Here is a 17,556-nt window from a genome sequence, read left to right as displayed (position 1 = left end):
TTCCACTGCAGTCTGAAAATAGCAGACATTCGTATATTTCAACAGTTATATAGTATGGCATCATAGGAAACATTGATACGTCTACCTAATTATAATACAAATAGATTATTTGGTTTTATTATATTTAAACAAAATATTTTTTCACAAATTTGATTGTAAATTTTTTATTTATTTTTATTTTTATTATAGTATTATTTTAGAAATAGGCTAGTTGTGGACCGTGCACACGCAAAAGCTGATAGTATATTCGCCGACGTGGCATGGTGGATCAATCCAGTAAAAATACAAATACAGTATAAAAATAAATATAAGATGATGTCAAATTTGTCGCATTCACTCTAGCAGGCGTAGTGTGCAGGGAAGATTGGAAAATGTTTGAGTGTTGTAATATTATCGAAATACAAGTATCAAAGATATTGTCATTACCTATGCTTGAATGTAATTCATTGTGTCCCTGACCAAAGAATCGTGTCCTATCACTATTACAATTGGTAAATTATTTTGGGTATCATCAGTATTTTAATGTTGACAATATATTTTTAAAATATAATAAAAAAAAATTCCGATTTTCAGGCTTGTTAATGTTTTTATGCACAGCTAATATAGTAATTCATTTTAACATATTCTAAAAATTATTAAAATCATTTTGTCAATTGCAATGATTTATTACACTAAATTATAAGATAAATAATACGTTTTTTTTATAATAATATCAAACAATATTTTCTTAGTTATTATTTCTATGAAAATATAGTATTAAATAAAAAACATAGAAAAGTTTCTACTAGAAAATAAAACAAAAGACTTTAAGGATCTACCACCCGTTGCCCGACAACGTTACCCCTAAATTTATGTCCCTGTATCAGAGTTGTATAGAATTATCAAACTAAAGTATATAGAGGTCCTCTTGTCAAAGCTTTTGATCAATATGAGTATAATAGATTATAATTGCAATATTTATAATTATCCTCGTATTATATTCCCCTCCAGAGTATGAAATTCAAAATATGAATTTCAATAAATATTCAAAAAATATATAAAATCTGTTAAATCGTTTCGATTATATATATATAAATTGGTATCTACTTTAAATTAAATATAAAATACATTTTTAAAATAACAAAAAATATGTATTGATAAAACGATTGTAGGCTGTATATCATACATTAATAAAATACAATCACTTTGTAGTTTGCATATTATGTTACTATTATTATTACATTTACAGATTCGTAATGCTCGACGTATTTCCCTACGGTATATTGCATGCCACATATACGTAGTGCGTGCTTATATGTGGCACGCAGTCAGATAGATATCTAATATATATACTCACACAAGTACATTACGTAGGTATAGTAACTGCCATCGTCCAGCGGTGGTAAAAATTGTCAAACTCCCCCGATACGGACGTGAAATCTGTCACATTTTTTAATGTACGTTTTTTGCACGTTTCTCGCGGCGCACCCTCCGGAAATTTCCAATTTATTTTATCTCTTGCCGTCGTCATTTTCCCCTTAAACTTGTAAATCCCTACGCCTCTGAAGCTTTCGGGCATATTATATATATAAACAATATAATATACACACGTGCACTCCGTGCAGTCCCGCCGAATCCATGTATTATTATAAATGTATAGGCATTATATATATTACACGATTATTTGGATACCTCCTATCTATTTACTCCGCACTACACTAGGATACGAAGTTATTCCGCGATATTATGTAAATTTCAATCATAATACAATAACAAACTTATTTTTGAAACCTAAATAAACCATTACTTAATTTACAAACGTATCATTTATCAAATACAACACTCATAAAATATAATAGCACTAAAATATATCGTATCTGATGAAAAAAAAGCGGCTATCTTTTTGTTTCATTTCTGTACATTAACTTTTATTATACAAGCTATAATAAGTGTGTTAACTTCAAATATTCCAATAGCACGAACTTAGCGAGTATGTAAAAACAATTATTTTAATAGTAACCACCAAAATAAAAATACGTTTTTATAATTATTAGTATAGTGTTTACTATAGATATATTTTAAATCGCGAAACTAAAACTTGAACAAGAGACCGAAGACAGTACTAAGGTGGTTATAACAAATTTAATATATTTTGCTATATTATACTATGCAAAAATTAAATATCTAACTGATAGTTATACTTTTACCGCAGTATGTTATATTATAAATCCATTTCCAAGTGTGTATTTGTATCTACATTCTATATGGACTATTAATTATGTATACTATACTCGAAACTTGCATATTTTATTGAGAAAAATTTAAGTAGGTACTTATTGGTAGATACTATACATCTCGATAGTTGATAAACATTGTGGCTATAAAAATCTTACTCATTTTTACCTAATTTAATGACCTTCATCAAATCTATAAAAAAAATTATGAGTGTAATTATTAATATAACAATAGATTTTATTAAGTAGCATACGGATAATTTATGTAAATGTAAAATTATATAACTGAAATAGCTCATTAACCATACTATTACGCGTTATCAACTTCTTTTTTAATGCATTCTCGTTAGATTAAAATTTAAAGTTGGCATAAAAAAAATTTGATGAATAATGGTTTTAAAAACGTATTAAACAATGATTATTAAATATAGATATACCTGGTATAAGTATTAGGTAAACGAGTAATCTTGTACCAATGTTTAAGTAAACAAAAATAATAGAATAAATAGATGTCTAAACATCTATATATATTTTGGAAAAATAAAAATAAATTTATTGTAAATTTTAATTCAATGTTAAGTATTTGAAAAAACATATATTGTTTGATAAAATTATTGAGGTTCGAGTACTTTAAATTATCATAATATTTTTATTAATAACATTTTTAATAGCTTCACTTATTAATTATTAAATTATATATTAAAAATAAAAATGATTTTAACAACTAATTTCAATATAACATTACAAAATACATTTGTTTCTATGATTTTTTAAAGACCCTTTTTTTAATGTCTTTAAGTCTAGACACATTTTTATGTCATTTAATCTATAAATAAAAACACATTACACATTTGTCACATTTGTTTCAATTCATGACCGAAACAAATAATTTATTAACTACCATTCATCGGCTTATGAATACATAGCTTATATGTATTAAAAGTTATGGCAAATATCATATCATACTACGTGGTCGAATAATAATAAATATATAACGTTATACACCTGTAATAATGCATCGTCATATAATATTGTTCGAACATTTCGTATAGATAGGTCATTAGTTCATTATTAATTATTATTATTATTATTATTATTATGATTGTTATACCCTATAGTTGCAAGTTACACAGACCTTTTTTAGTCACACAAAAAATAATAACGCTAATATTTCACATAAAATAATTGGTGATTATAAATGATTCATGATACGTGTCTCGTTCTTTCTTTATCAAGCAAACGATATGACTGTTACAATTTTATACATCATAATTTTGGGTCAATAATAAATACCTATTATACTATTGCTATAGAATTTATTTCAGTCATAAGTTATTGAATTTGAATTTTTAAATTTGATTATAACTCACAATTTGCGTTTTTGTGTTATTCATGTACCTATTAAAATAATTAAAATATTATTTTATGAAGGTTTATAAAATATTAAAATATAATGTAGGTATACATATAAATATGAACACTCGATTCATATTAATCACCTGAAAATAATTATTTTCTGAATAATAATAAATAATAATGGTGAATACCTAAATTATATAAATATATTATTATTATTTGTTAAATATTAATAAATACATTTTAATCATAGGGTTTTGTTCAATATGTCATGTTAGTCTGTTCAGTTACCTATAATACGAGGTGACCTTTTTGTAATTGATAAATTGTGGTATTTAGACATCATTAATTACGTTGGAGTTTTAAACTAAGAATATTTGCATTTGTTTTATTTTAATTAACTTTTAATCAGATGGATTTTTCCCTTTGAGTACTTATAGGCTATAATAGTATACATGACTGATTGAATAGTTATATGTATTTCCTAGTTTTAAAGTATATATTTATATATCATTCATTAAAACTTAAAAGGAAACGAGATCTGAAAACATAACCAAGTATAATATATGTTTTTAATAAAATGGATTATTTCGATAGTCTACAGTCTATTTTAGAGTAGTTGTACTTCAATATGTAAATATACTTTATTATAAAAAAATACGATGATCATTATACAGATTACAAACATTCTAATAATAATAATAATAATTAAAGCAACCTAATAGATACAGCAGTATAATATTAGACTGATACTAGACTTAATAATAATTTCTAAATAATTATTTTATTTTATATAAAAAGATGTTGAATATATTGATTTTACATCAATGATGAGTGTTTTTTACTTTTATGCCCGTCATCAATTTTTAGTTCAATAAAATACTTTGATTTTCAACTATGAGTGTGATTATTGATAGCAAATTGGGTCTATTTAGTATATATTTGAAAGCTAAATTAAATAATTTCTAGTAGGTACTTTTTAAAACAACCAAACAGAATAAATTTTAAAAAAAAAATTGAGGAAAAACGGGAATTTTTACACAAAAACCAGTTTTCAACAATCGATTTCGGTTTTTTGATGTAGAAATAAAAACGAATAACTGTAAATACTTAAAATTTTCACCAAAAGTGTATAACAGCATTTTATATACATGGTATAATTTTCAAAACATACCCTTTGACTTTTTTTGAACTATTTATAGATATAATTATATATATCATTATATATCATTATCTTGATATCATTATTTACTATTTGCTCAGTCAAAAATCTTAAAAACTAATTAAAATTTTTCTCGTAAGTTGTTCATATACCAATTAAAAAATATCGAAAATAAATAAAAAATAAAAGACATAAAATACTTGTATAAACGGTTCGAGTTAGAATTTTGACGAAATTCGTTAAAATCGTGAAAATTTAAAAATTATTTTTAATTGAAAATATATGCAATTTTCTATTGTTTTAATAACTAAGACTTGAAATTGAAAATCTAATATAAAGTTTTGAGTAGTTCATTATGTAACCGAAAAATCAAACATATAAAAAGTTACTTTTGCTCGTAAATTCATATGTAGATGTTGGAATTTAATTATAGGTATGATTTATCAACAGGAATGACTCCAATTAAATATTAAATAAGAGGCCAGATAATCAAAGTGATTTGGGCACATTGTGTGTGGAAGTGACAATAAAATAATGAAAACAGTACTATCTTGGAAACCAACGGGTAAAATACCACGAGAACGCCCGAAGAAAAGATGGATGGACGTGATCGAGGAAGATTTAAAAAGGATAGGAGTAAATGATTGGAGAAATATAATTCATGATCGAGAGAAGTGGCGTGAAGTTGTGATGTCTGCAAAAACTATGTAGATTGGATAAAGCCAGAAGAAGAAGAAGATGATTTATCATTGAATTCAAATTTGACGCTTACATTACAGTGACTTACTTCTGAATAACGAGATACAATTTTACACCAGAAGATAAGTTATTTTTATTGGATATTGTGTATTCTTATGAAACGTATAACTATTTATATAAAGATACTATTATTCTCTGTTATTTATTTAACTAATACAAGTGTTCAACAACATATAACATAATATAATAACATTAAGATAGCAGGGAGTGCAGCAAAATGCCGATAGTTTAAGTACAAAATAATTGTTTTAGTGTTTAATCGTAAATTATAATTAATGTTAATGTTGCAGACTCTTGAAGTTGGGTGCGCCAGACCGTTGGATATAATATTGGAGTAAGAACAGTGCCGACTGCAGAGTTAAAAAAAAGAAATAAGTTTAAAAAAAACCTACATTAAATAAAAGGAATATACATATAGGAGGAAAAAAGCGGTTCGACCGACGTTCGGTAAATCAAAAACATGTTTGTTTAGGGTCCAGAGATATCCAATCAAGGGCGTAACGTAACAATTGGACAGATAAACGAATGCAGGAATGTGTCTTTATTCTAAAGATACACTGCACAGTGTATGCGAAGAACAATGTATTTATAAAATATTTTATATGTATTTGTGTGTGTATTGGAAAATTAAGAGAGGAAATATAATGTATAGAATGTGACTGAAGAAACAAGTTGTCGTCGATGTAGATATAAACTAAATAATGAAACGATAAAATCAGAGACTGAAAAATATACATTGTATAATACCAATAATAAGAGGTTATAGCGAGTTATCCATAGATAACCTCAGAGCTTGAAAGAGTTTGTTTCATTAATAATACATATTTATATATATATATATACATACACGATATATCGACGTGTCATAGTTGTAGGTGATTATAATCTAAAATCAATAATATATTAATTTTAGACAACGTTCTATACACATAAATATTCTATGCTAATAACGTCATGTTTGATGAATTATACTTATAATTATTATACAAGTTAATTGTGAATTTAGTACATGGATTTATATTTTAAACTCGTGTACCTATCTATATCCATAATTATATAATACTACATACATACAATACTATAATATACATATTATATAACGGACAACGGGTTTATATTATGTTATAATAACATACACACGGTGAAAAGAGCGGTATAAGGTTTTTGTGTACAAATACCGCGACGACGAAGCTACTGAAATAATCTTTCGAAACGATGTCGTATGACACGAACACAATTCGATTAACCATAATCCCATTACTCGATATGCATCGTCAAATGAAGACAAACTCTATGAAAGACGCATGTACGCGTTATTGTATATATATATATATATATGTACATTTTACAGGCATATAAAATGCGTGTGTATGTGTTGAACCTTAATATCCAAGAATACGATGTATAGGTACGTATAAATTATATATTAAATTTATAATTTTAATTTATTCAACGTAACTAAATAGTAAATCACAAGATATAATATTATATGTATCTCTGTTTATATAGGTGTATATAGTGTATACCTAGCCACTTCCTCCATAAAGCCTTCCACTTTACATAAAACCTTTTCATTATAGAAATATATTTACATCGCAGTCGTCCAACTCTTCATCTCCGGAAATCAACGTTTACCTATGTTTACCTCGTTACTATTATTATTTTGTTGTGCGTTATAATAATATTAAGTTTCTAAATACTAATACTAATATTATATAGTTATATTCCCGTCGCCAATAATTAGTCGCATTACAAGACAAAGATTCGAATTAAAGGTTAGCTTGAGGGATAAAAAAACAAATATCTTAGAAACTCAAATACATGAGCAGTATTATCGACGAATTATATCTATAAGAGTACCCATCTAAATCCATTTTATTGTGTATGTGTATTAAATGTCAATCAAACGAAGGTACGTATCCGTCTAAAACTGACACGTTAAAATACAGTAGGTGTATATATTGTTATAATATAATGTATTATAACCAAATTCTTGTTATAAAGATATATAGCAGGTCACAATGAAAAATATCGCTGCCTTTTTCGTATCCAAAACAGTTATAAATAGTTATAATATTTTCCTTTATTATTTTTATCATTATATAATATTATACATAATATAAGTAATAATATCATAAATACCGTTACAGTTCACAGTCTAAAATATTAAAATTTATAGCAATTAAATGCAATTATGCGGGAAAAGTTTTTTTTTTTTGGCGGAGAACTACTCATTAAAACTTATTTTAATGGCCTATTTTCTGCGTAACCTCTTCAAATCTCGGCATCGTTAACAAAGAAAACTGAGACGTTTTCATACATGGCGCTTTTAAAACAATCCGAACACTACGAATACAACGCACACATATAATATATTTTATACATAGGAAGATTCGCCAATTATGATAAACCCCATTTTTTGTTTTAATAATGAATATATTATTGAAAATCTTGATCTGGAACATTTTAAAAATATTAAAAGAATAATATTTTCAATTATTTTAATTTTCACACCATTTGAGAGAGTGACATGTGGTGATAAAAGTCCTTTTTTCGAATGAGAACTAACCTTTTTTATTGTAAAATGTTAAGCAAATGTTTTTTTTTTTCGTATATTTCTAAGTCAACATTCGAACGAATAAGAAGTTTCTGTATGTATATAATACGAAATATAATTCTTAAAATTAGCTTCACAAACATATAAAATAAATTAATATATTATTATAAACTTTTATATTTTATATTTATTTCTTTTTATTGTATAAATATTTAAACATATTATAATCTTATATTTATGTATCTCTAATATTAATAGTTTTTTTTTCAAATGTATACCCTATTTACTATGTAAATTTGACTAACATCCATCAAATAAATAAATAAATAAAAATTTAATGTATTAAAATTAATTTATATAGTACGCTGATCATTTTCACAAATAACAATGTTTTTAAGTAAATATTTTTTAATGACTATGACATTGCCTCAATATATTCCAAACTCATTATCGTGGACCTATTATCGTTAGTATCACACCGAGTTAAATATTAACTCATTTAAATTTTGAATTTTGTTTAAAAAAGAAGTTAGTATCTCCGTGGGACACTATTTAAATGTTTAAAAAGTCTTATTGAAATTATGGTCTATAAATCTATGAGTCTTTAAAGTTCTAAATATCAGAATTCGAAAATAATTAATTACACAAGATACTACAGGAAAAACCATTCGTTAATGAGCATAGATGGCGAATCAATGTGTATTATAAGTATGTGATAGTGAATCGTCCCAGTAAAATATTATAATATAATATGTGCAATCGTGTTTTTTTATCTGTGTACAGTGTCTTCAATATTTATAATAACGCACTGGAGCGGAAAAATATCGTGGTTTAAATACCACTGCATACATATTATTCTATAATAAGGCTGAAGCTACTGTTTAAAAAATACTTTATTGTTCGACAATAATTTATTCAATAAAAAAGGTTTAATACTTTAGTCACAATATAATATAACAGTAGTTGTATTATAGAATTTATTTGTATACAATAGTTTATATGTTTATCGTTTTAATTATTTAAACTGTGAGTACTTGATTAATTTATTATAGTACGACGTTCAGATACATAATATTTTGTACCTATTCTCACTCAGTTTTTTATTCCTAGATCCTCGCCCCGTGCATACATGCAACTGTGGCAGCGAAAGGATACTATATATACATATTATATCATACGCGCGTTATATATTTATAGTTTTTACGCTCGTAGCTGTACGGCTGAATTATAATATCCGTCCACTGGTATTATATACGACGTGAGCTTCGAGTGTATATATATACTGTATATAGGTATTATATAATACTATCTGTATATATGGTATAGTTTGAAAATCGAGATTATACTAAAATTGTGTATGTGTGCACGCGTGTTGTACAGCACGATTATACAAAAGTTTACCAGACCCGTGTCAAAAAGTTAATTACTATAAACCTGAAGCTTTTTTCATCTTCTCTGCTATAATATACATAAATATAAGCTCGAGAAGATCGAACAACAGCGTGATGGAGATAGACGTTGTCTGCACTTAAATTCTATTTAATCGCGATTGCGCTCAAAATCGTCATGACCTAACTATGGTCTATGGTCTCAAAAAGTTTGCTGCATCTGATGTGATATCGAAAAATAATTATCAACTTGGCAACAAAATGAAAAATGTGATTGCTCGTGATATTATAAGTGTCTATTCTATACTCATTTATAACATGCTGATGTGGTTACGCATAGACAAAATGATTTCCATCTCTTTTCTAACCCCTTTGAAATATATATTATTATACAATAGTTTGATTAGGTTTTATTTATAAGAATCGCACGTATATATTTAGCATTTGAACTTCTTTTACCGATTACTGAGTAACATGGTTTGGGGAATTATAAGTTTATCAGGTAATGGCAACCATAATAATATGTTCGTCGTTCCATAACATTTTCATAATCAATGCGTACTAAAAGTACTTAAAGTAAATAATTAAATAATTTTCGCCATCATAAGTTTGTTTAGCAAATTAATGTAAAAATGAGTCGTGCGATGGCAGTTGCCTAGCTGTATATATATATATATATATACTAGTTATATAGCATTACTACAGCAGCCGTGCGGTTGGTATGTGCAAATTTTACTATAAATAGTAAGTAAGAAAATAAATTATAGGATTCAAAAACATTATACAACAATTTAGCCAAATGATATTGAAGTACTTGCATTCATGGGTATACCGTATAGGTACGTCAATTGCGCCAGAAATCGCAAGTTAATCACATATAAAATGGAATTTATTTTATGTGTTATTTTTATTTTTTTTTCATAATTTGTTGATTGCAATTGAGTCTTAATAAGACGTTATTCTCAACAAGTTATTTTACGATTTTTGATATTAACTTAGGTCTAACATTAACGCATATTTTATAATTTATAATTGATTACGGTTTATAATAATTTAGACATTTTATACTTCAACGTTGTATTATTTTTTGTCTATTTCATTAAAATAAAGTATCTAAAAAATATTTTAATGAATATTTTCGTTATAATATTTTCCTAACGCTATCAATGTATATACCTTTTTAGTTTGTGATAAATACATCAGCGCAAAAGGTGTATTTAATATTTAAGGTAGTTAAGACAAATCGGCGTAATTGACGAACATCAAACTAGCCATTATATTATATTTATGAATTATTCGTAATGTAATAATGATGAGCAAACGAAATTTCTAAACGTGTGTATGTTTATTTAGCTCAAAAGCATCCAACCGCAATTTATCGTTACCTACAATAATTGATTTTATTTTTTATTTTCAATATCGTATCCGTGTAAAATAATAATACTAATGATGTTTAAATTTGATTAGTGTTCGTATGTAAATATGTCGACGCTGTAGAATCCCATACGTGCGACGGTAAGCATACACGTGTTTATTAAATTCAATCGATCAGTTTTACATTTTTTTTCAGATGTATAGGTTGAAACGAGTAAACTAACAAAAATTATGAAATCGAATAAAAAACGTCCAATTTCATAATTTAGTTCGTTTCGTTTTACCTTTTCTATTCTATATATCTTTACAGTAGTACAGTACATACACGTATATAAATAAGTACACTATAAGTCTAGTGGATACAAAAAAAAAAAAAATTGAATGCCGAAATAATTAGATCGCAAATAATTTTTATTCACGTTTATTCTATTGCTTATCGCTTATTCATTTTTAATATTATATTATAATGTGGTAAAGTTTTAAATGCATTTTTCTAAGCACAAGTATACATCTATACATAATTTAAAATTATTTCTATGTAATAGGTATTAAATATACTTGAATTCAGTGTAAGTATTATTATATCTATACATTTTTTTTCTATAATTAACGATCGAAAACTTTTTCTTCTCGAATAAATCAAATTAATTGGAGAAAAACAGCTTTTTTCATAATAAGTTTAGATATATATATATATATAGAGAGAGAGAGTAGTAGGTCATGCATAATACATATAAAACAAAATCATACATCGTAGTATCGTATACGAAAATTCATAACGAATTTAAACATGTCGTGCATTCAAAGATTGTATTCGAAATATTCCTATCATACAGTAAGTAAATCTGTACATTTGTTTGACGAAATGGATGGTTATTTTGTTTTGTCACCTTATATTCGGTTCTTTTTGAACTGTGACTCACTTGTGTATCAAATACTGCAAATATACGTCAATTAATAGATTATTTTAATATAATTTTTTTTAATCAGAAAAAGCAGTATAGCTACGCTCACAAATAATGTTACATAGGTACGTATTAGGTATGTGATATAGCTATGTCCATTTACATGTCGGATAACCATATAAAAAATTGTATATACATTTACACCCCCACCGCTCTACCAACCTAACATAGGGTTTCGAATGTTTCGATGTATTTGTTCTATCTATAGTTGTGCGCCTCTCGAAGACGACTACCATTTTGACTCAAATAATAATAATAATAATAACCGAAAATTATGTTATTTTCAATACGGCAAAATCGTGCATACTGTACATCTTGCATAGTACGTATATGTATTATGCATGTATATAATATAATACAGTTTCGAAGGTGCCCACCGCAGTACGTATATTACGTACTATAAGTTAAAAGCCATTTATCAAGTCGATCGCGTTTAAAACTAAAAATAAATAATAATAAATAAAAATATAACAGCGTAACGTGTGCGTGTACGTACCAATATACGGGAGACGGAAAAATAACCGTCCAAAAACTCATAAACGATAATACAATGTATTATACTGATATGCATAATAATAATATATTATACCATATACAATACATCCATACTATAAATATTTACGTTGATCGAAACTGCGACGACTACGACGACGTGCGGTGCGTGTGACCGAGATGTGAATAAACTTGGTGTGCGCGTAAATCATATTATATAGTCACGCGTCCGACGACACCAGTAGATACCTAACAACGTATCTATATATGCACACCACGTGTGTAAAAGTTTTATACGGATGAAAATCGTTTGGGGGGCGTATATATAGAATAGGTACCTACTATTATAATATATTGTACGGAATATATAATAATAATAATAATATTATATACAGAATCGTCCGACTGTCGCCTTTCAAATGCGTCGGGGGAATTGTAGGTAGGTCGTAGGTAGGTATTTTTGTTACGCGCGATATTATTGCATAAAAGACCTTTACACCGATTCTTAGCTCCACCAAAAATGAGGCAATTATTACAAGCAAATTAATAATTTAAAAATTGTACTAAAACCACAATAGACTCATAGCATACCCATCTATAAATATTATGATATAAGTGTAATCTAAGTTATAATCAATAAAGTAATATATAAATTAAGTACAAAAGTACCGTAGTCAGAATTTTTTTGGGGAGGAGCGAGGGGGCTCCTTTTATGTTTGGTATATTTATGCCATGGATATATAAAATATTACAGTGACCTTGATAAAAATTATAATTTTAATAAGTGGTTAGATACATTTTCTATGTAACACATTTACACAAAATTGAGAGCATTTTAAAACTGTCTTTAAATCTTCGGGAGGGTTGCAACCACCCAAGCCCCCTCTTTTAGCTATACCACAGATGTATAAATAAATAATCGAATTCATAGACACAATAATTAGGAGTAGGACAAAACATTTTAGAAATAAATTAAATAAAAGTATTTGCTTTTATTATAGGCACCTATATTATACACCTATTATGATATGTACCTATATGTAATTTAAAGCATGCATTTTGAGCTAATTATATCAAGGAGTAGACAAGAATATACTTTAATATTATGTAAGCATTGTAAGCACAGATATACTTGTATAATCTTATATTATATAAACTATAATTGTATGCAGAAGAAATCACGTGTAATTATTTATAATAATGTTCAAAGGACAAGACAAAACAGGTCAAAACAACTAACATTTAAAAAAAATTATTAGAAAACACTCAAACAGAATAGGTACATCATATTATATTTTAATCGAAAAGTGTTAACTAATTAATAATTACCTATGTATATTATTAAAAAGTAAAGTGTATTTATTAATTACACATTAAAAAAATCCGTTTTTTTAGTTTGTAACATGCTTTTAAAAATAAAAACAATGTATTTCATCTCTATTTTTTCAATGCTTGTTTTTGAGCTTATATTATTAATGACCATATAATTTTACAGTAATTGTTAAATTTTTCTCATTTTATTGAAAATTATTTTTGTTATAACCGTTGAAAATATGATCTGTTGTCATTAGATATGAATAAGATATTTGTTCAAATTCGCCAAAAAATAAACGTCATCGCATCTTATGGTCATTAAGAAATAAGAATGTCATAATAACCGATTTAAAATGAGCATATAAAAAATGCGAGTTTAAATAGAACCTTTAATAATTTAAAGTCATTAAACCCGGTGTGTTACTTCAACCGGTGTTATAAATGTACGATATATTCTGTATTAACTACTTATAAAATTATTATGTTTACATTAATGTAGACGACTTGATGATGCGTCATTAGTTATGTTATACGATTAAATTTTAATAAATTGTTACCGATTTATAATAATATTACCTTTATGCAATAACTTGATTAATCGAGCACATTAGCCGTATATTATTTATTATAAACATTAAAGTCATATTATATAAACTAAATTATTTGATTATTTGCTAGGAAAAATGAAGTACTTAGTATTTATAAGACATAGTGATCCTAATCTGGGTGATGGGGTGAGAACATTATTTTTTCAAGTCCTTGTTATTTTTATGATATATCGAACTGAATGAACAAGTGTTCTTCCTTACTCAAAATACTATTCGCGCCTCCATAAAATATAAAATAAATAACTGTTTGGCACAACGATGCACTTATTTAGTTTTGCGAATAACTCGGACGTTTTAGATGCTGGTCAAATCCTATGTACATCGATTTTACAACAATGCGTGCCGTTTTTTTTCTCCTTTCAGCAAAAACGAGTTTCAGACCGGTAAAAACGGTCAAGACATTTCTGACATCACACCTCGGCAGTACCTACCTATACATATATGAAACACTGTATGTCGTAACGTTGTATTGTATACTATTGTACTATTGTAGTTACAAAAGAAGCCGTTTTCTCGAATTTCCTAGCAGCGCCTAACCCTATAAGTGTACAGTTTTCTAGAAAATCACAAAAAAACAACGACTGACGAATTGTAAGCAATCGACCGTTTTTAACTTGCATTGGATTAACCGAACTCCATTCGTACAACCATTATTCGAGTGCGATCAAATTTTAAGTCTATATAGCTATATGCAGCTATTGTAGTTTTTCAATTTCGTTTAATCGTATTTTCTGCGCGGCCTTATTATAACGATTCATGTATAGCGCGCGTGTCGAAAACAAAATAAAAAATACCAATAAGGCATATTATATGACGCACATTATACAATAATATATGAACATAAATCGTAGTCGTGCTGCATGCAAAGTTCCTGGTTTCCTTATAAGTGCGTCTAATTTACGAGCCTAAAATGAAATATAGCTAAATTAGTGTTACATATTATAATTTATAACATTGTCTAAACGAATTTTCAGAAGGTATAAGTACTAGCAGTCTATTCAGTCTGACATCACTATAAAAGGGTAATAACACGAATTCATATATACAATATTGTGTGTAGATACTAGATGCACGTTATAAACATAAAACATAAAAATATAATGAAAATTATTTATGTATATTAAAATTGTTGCTTAATGTTGTGGTCGTCGTCGTTTAGTGTATAGGTATTTAACATAATATATTATTTTATGATTTTGAATTTGTTTTTTCGACGCTCTCCACTTAAATTTTAATAGTTTTACGTTTATTATACATAATAAATTATTTAATTTTCAATTATAAGGGTTGAGTAATTATTACCGTTACGACTATTATTTTTGCGTAAATCATTATATGAAAATTTACAATCTATCTTCATTATTATTTATTATTATCATTATTAAACATTTTTTATTTAGATTAATAAATTGCATAATCAATAAACATAAACCTTAGATTCTGTTGAATAGAAAATCATTAGAGCTGACAAAAGTCTTCAGTTATTATGAACACAAGTTTAAAAAAAGGCTATGGCTAGCAATTATTATTAATTGTAAGTAGATTTTTTGCAATCAATCAGTTTATTTTCAAGAGAAAACCCGTAATTTATATTTCTTAAAACTATTAAAAATATAATATATTTATATATATTGTGTGTTTTAATAAATGAAACGTTTAGTAATATGTAAGTATTTTATTTATTTTTCTGTCGGCATATTGTATTCTTTAACAGAAGGTAATCATAAGCAGACTGAGAAAAAAGTGGTCGTTTTATTCGTTCAGTTCTCACTAGTGTTTCAGAGTTAATACAGTTAGGATCTGTATACTGATGGGTTCGAAAAAAAATTTTCAATCATATTATTATAATTAGTCTTGACCAGTATGCTGGAAAATGAAAATAATACTCCTTGAATATGTTATAATGAAGACTTCTACGAAAACCTTCATCAGGAAGTATGATAAAATAATTATGAATACCTAATTATATTTTATTGTTAAGGACGATTTGTTTATACGACTGCACTAAAATTTAAGTGTATTTTTGTGCTCTCCAAACAATTTTTATTTTTATTAAAAACAATTAAATTTTCAACACAAATATATAATACATAAAAAAAGAATTATGTATATTATATACATTTTATTCAATAAGAATTTTTCGATTTAAATTTATAACTGGGTGGAATAAAATAGTGAAAAGTGTAAAAGTTGTGTACTCCGCTAATCTTAACTTTAAAATTAAAATGCTTATTAAATAACATAAATATTTATTCGATATTCGTTGATTATACATCAAACAGTGTTTTAGAAATATTTTTTTTGTTTATAATGATTGTGAAATTAAAGTGTAAAAACGGTAAAAATCAAATTTTGTAATAACTTAATAATATGTATCACAATCCATAATATATAGAACGTGCACTAACCTCCGCAAGCGGGTTTGAAATCGGTGCAACAGTCGCCGAGCTTGAGACACGCGTGGTCGCAGTAGCACGGCTTGTCCGTGGGATCCTCGATGATGGCGTTGATGGGCGTCTTCTGGACGACGCACGCCGAGTCGCGGCCCGGACAGCATAGCTTAGCTTCAAGACAGCTGCCCGCGTCGGCCGCGCCGATCAGAGCCAGAAACACGGCCGCGGCGGCACCGACGGCTGCTACGGCAGCGGTACGACACCGCATGATGCGTCGAATTCGGCACGACAAGAATCGCGTGTATATGTATCCCGCGGGACGGACGTTATACGACGCGACACGGCAACGGTATATCTTTGCTATGGAATAATAAATTTTATTACCGTTGTTATCGTTATAGTGTTACCGTACAATTATAGTGTAGTCGATTTACAGCGGTGATTTTCGAGAGCGATAAAAATATAAATCGCCTCTCGAGTGGGGTGGCCTCACAATTTATTATGATAGCGATATTGTTATTGATCAGCAACGATGATACGAGCCAGCCTGTCTGCCGTTTTTTAATTATAATTTATAATATTATTATATAATAGATCGGATCGCGAAGAGTAATATAATTATTACTATTATCGTACGACAAGTGCCGTGCGTGTAAATGTGCGCGCGCGCGCAGATGACCACGTGCGATCGTGCAGGTTTCTTGCCGCGACGACGTTATCGGTGCACCAGCGTTTGTCGTAGCCGACAGGTGGACAGGAACTGACGTCGTCGTCGTCGTCGGGCAGTAGTTATGTTGTATAGTCACTAGTCGTCCGTTTCGCCGCCGCTGTGCGAGGAGAGCGCGCGGAAAAAGGGATGAGAGTCGCGCGGCGCAGTGCTGCCAGTCTTGCCGGACCATCGTATTATTATACAGCAACTACAACAAGAGTCCTATTCAGGAGTATTATTCAATATTATAATTGAATTGTAGTATT

The 17,556-nt window shown here is 27.8% G+C and overlaps 1 protein-coding gene across 1 annotated transcript in view; it reads right to left on the bottom strand.

Annotated features, from left to right (window-relative positions):
• Positions 1-16,849, bottom strand: part of LOC113560914 (somatomedin-B and thrombospondin type-1 domain-containing protein) — an 80,357-nt gene extending 63,508 nt beyond the window's left edge. Inside the window, exon 1 of the mRNA XM_026967040.1 lies at positions 16,597-16,849. Coding sequence (XP_026822841.1) covers positions 16,597-16,849 — 253 coding nt within the window. The remainder of the gene's footprint in view (positions 1-16,596) is intronic.
• Positions 16,850-17,556: the final 707 nt, after the last annotated feature.

The sequence above is a fragment of the Rhopalosiphum maidis genome, chromosome 1 (genome assembly GCF_003676215.2).
Source record: "Rhopalosiphum maidis isolate BTI-1 chromosome 1, ASM367621v3, whole genome shotgun sequence".
Taxonomy (NCBI): domain Eukaryota; kingdom Metazoa; phylum Arthropoda; class Insecta; order Hemiptera; family Aphididae; genus Rhopalosiphum; species Rhopalosiphum maidis.
This window is presented reverse-complemented; position numbering and strand designations above follow the sequence as displayed.